Source organism: Otolemur garnettii, unplaced genomic scaffold (assembly GCF_000181295.1).
Source record: "Otolemur garnettii isolate 467f Iridium unplaced genomic scaffold, OtoGar3 scaffold00043, whole genome shotgun sequence".
In the NCBI taxonomy this organism is placed as follows: Eukaryota; Metazoa; Chordata; class Mammalia; order Primates; family Galagidae; genus Otolemur; species Otolemur garnettii.
The window spans coordinates 274,573-276,115 of NW_003852438.1; the positions used below are offsets into that span (position 1 = coordinate 274,573).

At 39.2% G+C, this 1,543-nt stretch overlaps 1 protein-coding gene across 3 annotated transcripts in view; it reads left to right on the top strand.

Moving 5' to 3' along the window:
- DGKH (diacylglycerol kinase eta) overlaps positions 1-1,543 on the top strand; it is a 190,509-nt gene that overhangs the window by 137,618 nt on the left and 51,348 nt on the right. For all 3 annotated transcript variants that reach the window (XR_001161318.2, XM_003790345.3, XM_003790347.2), the window contains one exon: positions 253-337. Coding sequence is in view for 2 of the 3 variants with exons in the window: in XM_003790345.3 (XP_003790393.1) it covers positions 253-337 (85 nt within the window). In the remaining variant the exon portion in view is untranslated. The remainder of the gene's footprint in view (positions 1-252; positions 338-1,543) is intronic.

Here is a 1,543-nt window from a genome sequence, read left to right on the forward strand (position 1 = left end):
GGCACCTGCCACTACACCTGGCTATTTCTTTTGTTGCAATTGTCATTGCTGGTTAGCTGGCCCAAGCTGGGTTCCAGCCTGAATCTGCCAGCCTCTGTGTATATGGCTGGTGCCCTAACCACCGTGCTACAGGCGCTGTTTTAAGATACAACAAACCCTAGTTCATGAATATAAGTATATATACGTATATGAGATGGGAACAATTTATTACAATTTAAAGGAATTTTAGAGCTAAGATTTTTCTCCTTTCAGGTGGAGTGTAATGACATATGAACTCAAATTGCCACCAAAGGCTTCTCTACCTCCGGGAACTCCAGAAGCATCTGAAGAGTTATATGTAAGACTCAACCCGTTTTTAAAAATCATTTGAAATGGGGGGTCAATATCTTGAAGAAATGAGAGAGCTCGTAAGCTATGGTAGCAGGTATACTTAATTTTCTTTTGGGGTGTGGTCTCATTAGCTCCTTCCAGTCCTCTCCTTCTCAGAGAAGAATGCCGAAGGTCTAGGTTAGAATCCGTCGGTGCCCACCCACACGGAGAATGCCAGCTTAGCCTAGTCACTGGCCTTCCTGGGCCTCTGTTCCTTCCCCTGTATAATGAGGCTACAGAGTCGTGAGGATTAAATGACAAGTGTGTTGTAAAGCCCCAGCCATGCCATTCTCCCTGAATATTCTACCTGTTTGTTTCCTTTTTCTTAGCATGAAGACCAGCTCATGACACCTTCCTGACAGCTTTTACTCAGCTTCTGCACTGGGCAGGAGCACCCATTTGATTGTTAGGTATTAGTACAGTTCCCCTAAACAGTCTCCAGGCACACTAATACTTGTAGCCAGAATGTTATACAGCTTCTCTCTCTTAATGCTTTGCCTGGTCTTTGGAGGGAGCAGCAGGCCAGGCCTCCGGGTTAAGCCTGCTGACCCACATAAAACAAAGAAAGACAGCCCGCTTCATTCCATCCCTGCCCCTAACCACAGATGACTGAAGTTTTTAGAACTTTTTAAAGATTCTGTGTTCTGATTAAACCTTAAAGCAGTGGAGATTTAAAACAGAACCTGACTTTCAAAGGATTATTCTCTGACTCATGAAGACCATTTGATCTGTGAGAGCTTATTTTTCCCTTTAGGGAAATTTATCTGTTTATTTTACAGTTGAAACCTTTGTTTTGTCATTAAGAAAATCATGCTCTTGTCCAAACTAAGGCAAGCAACGATAACCAGAAATATGGGGCCGTTCCTTAGAGAAGATAATTGTATTTTTAAAACTTTTTTTGATATAAAAGTAGCAAAAAACTGCTTCTAGGAAATTTGGAAAATACATACAAAATTACTTAAAAAGGAAAATAAAAAGTAATTTATAGTAATATCACACAGAGATAAGTATTGAAGATTAATGTATTTATAACTTTATTTCCAGAAGCATTTTAGTTGTAATATTATTCTGACTAGAAACATAACACATGTTTTTTTGAAAGCAGTCCTTTCTTTTTAATTGTATTTGTAAATTTTTTTTTTTTTTTTTTTTTGAGACAGAGCCTCAGGCTGTC